At 40.4% G+C, this 1848-nt stretch overlaps 1 protein-coding gene across 1 annotated transcript; it reads right to left on the bottom strand.

Annotated features, from left to right (window-relative positions):
• Positions 1-411: 411 nt before the first annotated feature.
• LOC104943793 (neutral alpha-glucosidase AB-like) lies at positions 412-878 on the bottom strand. Its single transcript, XM_010769259.1, has 2 exons — positions 774-878; positions 412-559 (listed from the first exon to the last, which is right to left on the bottom strand). Exons 1-2 carry the CDS (start codon positions 867-869, stop codon positions 428-430), a joined length of 228 nt encoding a protein of 75 aa, XP_010767561.1. The 5' UTR covers positions 870-878; the 3' UTR covers positions 412-427.
• Positions 879-1848: the final 970 nt, after the last annotated feature.

Genomic DNA, 1848 nt, shown 5'->3' with positions numbered 1-1848 from the left:
TCTACTTTAAAGAGTCCTCTCCTGCTGATGTTCAGGTGTATATCAGTATGTAGTGTCTCTACTTTAAAGAGTCCTCTCCTGCTGATGTTCAGGTGTATATCAGTATGTAGTGTCTCTACTTTAAAGAGTCCTCTCCTGCTGATGTTCAGGTGTATATCAGTATGTAGTGTCTCTACTTTAAAGAGTCCTCTCCTGCTGATGTTCAGGTGTATATCAGTATGTAGTGTCTCTACTTTAAAGAGTCCTCTCCTGCTGATGTTCAGGTGTATATCAGTATGTAGTGTCTCTACTTTAAAGAACAAAGGATTCCAATAGCAAACCCCAAAAACGTAATAGGGCCCCTTTAATGGCAAAGAAGAAGTGGAGAGGACTTTTTGATAATATTGCATTTGTAGCTGGATATGATGATGGAGGCGTGACTCAGATCTTACTGTTCACACTGCAGCTCCCCTGTAATCACATCTGGAACTCTGTAGCGAGCTTTAATGGGCTCCATCTCATCGATTAGTATCCTCACAGTGTCATTTTTGCACGGTGACACAGAAAGAAGCAGTTTGGTCTGTGAAAAGGACAAAGAAAGTATTTTATTCAGAATTTAAAAGGGCAGTTTAGTTGTTATAACAAGCTACAATTAGCATCACATTTAGAACCTCTGATGTGCACTAACACAGCATAAAAAGACCTGTTACTCATTATTTATTTTTCTAATATGAGAATTTTCAAATAGTATCAAAGATAAATAAAGAGATGTATCATCATGGTTGTGTTCAGACCTGTGTGTCCGGTTCCAACAGTTCGAAGCGAGCCCCCCTCTCCGTCAGCACCAAGGTGTCCAACAGAGCTCGATGCTGCAGGTTGGGGCCCTCCATCTGGCGCCTAGAAAGTGAAAATAAGAAATTAAATCACAATGCATCCAAAATGTAACACTAAAACTGGCAAACAGGGTATTGAGGAGGCTCGAAGTTCTGCAGAATACACTTAACTGTTGGCGATTAAAGTCATTTGCAAATACAACTTATATAAAATGGCAGAAGTGGAAATTAACAAAGTATATTTTATCTCCAGGGCGGAAATGCATGAGCTGAATCACAGATGTGTAGGTAATTCAAATGAGCACCTTTAGCAACTGCAACAATATTGTTTTAAAGGGGACCTATCATGCAAATTGCACTTTTTGATGTCTTTTATACATCACTATGTGTCCCCGGTGTGTCGGGGAACTCACGCAGCGTCAGGAAATAAAACCCTCTCTCTTTTCCTCCGTACCCAAATCTCTAAAAACGGGGGAACAACGGAGCTGATCCAGATTTGCGTCCGATATGACGTAATATCTGAAATGTGGACCCACGGCCCTATCAGAAACGTTGCTATCAGAAACAATGCCCGACTGTTTTGGACGTAATATGGTCGGTGTTTACATTAGCATCGCTAACACTCAGAGCTAACCTGTACTGGAGAGCATGTGTGTGAAGAAGCAGGAAATAAAAAGGAACTCACCTTGTGGTATAACCGGCAAGAGAGAAAGCCTTTGAGCTCCATACTGTTTCAGAGATAATCCTTGATAATCCATGATATGGCGTTTCATCACGGCAGTATTTAGTTTAGACAGTAGCTGCCGGGTCCCGCATGAGCTCAGACCCCTCCTCTTTTTTTTTTAAAGCTTTATACCCAAATCAGCACTTTTGAAACAGGAAGTGAAATAGAGGGATATGAGGCATGGCTAGAATGGGTGATCTGTTTGGTATTTTGAGCAAAACACTTCATAGACATGTTTTTTATATATTTGTATATATCTGAGACCTTTGCTATTGCCTAAAAATAGCATGATAGGTGACCTTTAAAGTTAAA

The sequence above is a fragment of the Notothenia coriiceps genome, unplaced genomic scaffold (genome assembly GCF_000735185.1).
Source record: "Notothenia coriiceps isolate Sejong01 unplaced genomic scaffold, NC01 NC01_scaffold00006822, whole genome shotgun sequence".
NCBI classification, from domain to species: domain Eukaryota; kingdom Metazoa; phylum Chordata; class Actinopteri; order Perciformes; family Nototheniidae; genus Notothenia; species Notothenia coriiceps.
This window is presented reverse-complemented; position numbering and strand designations above follow the sequence as displayed.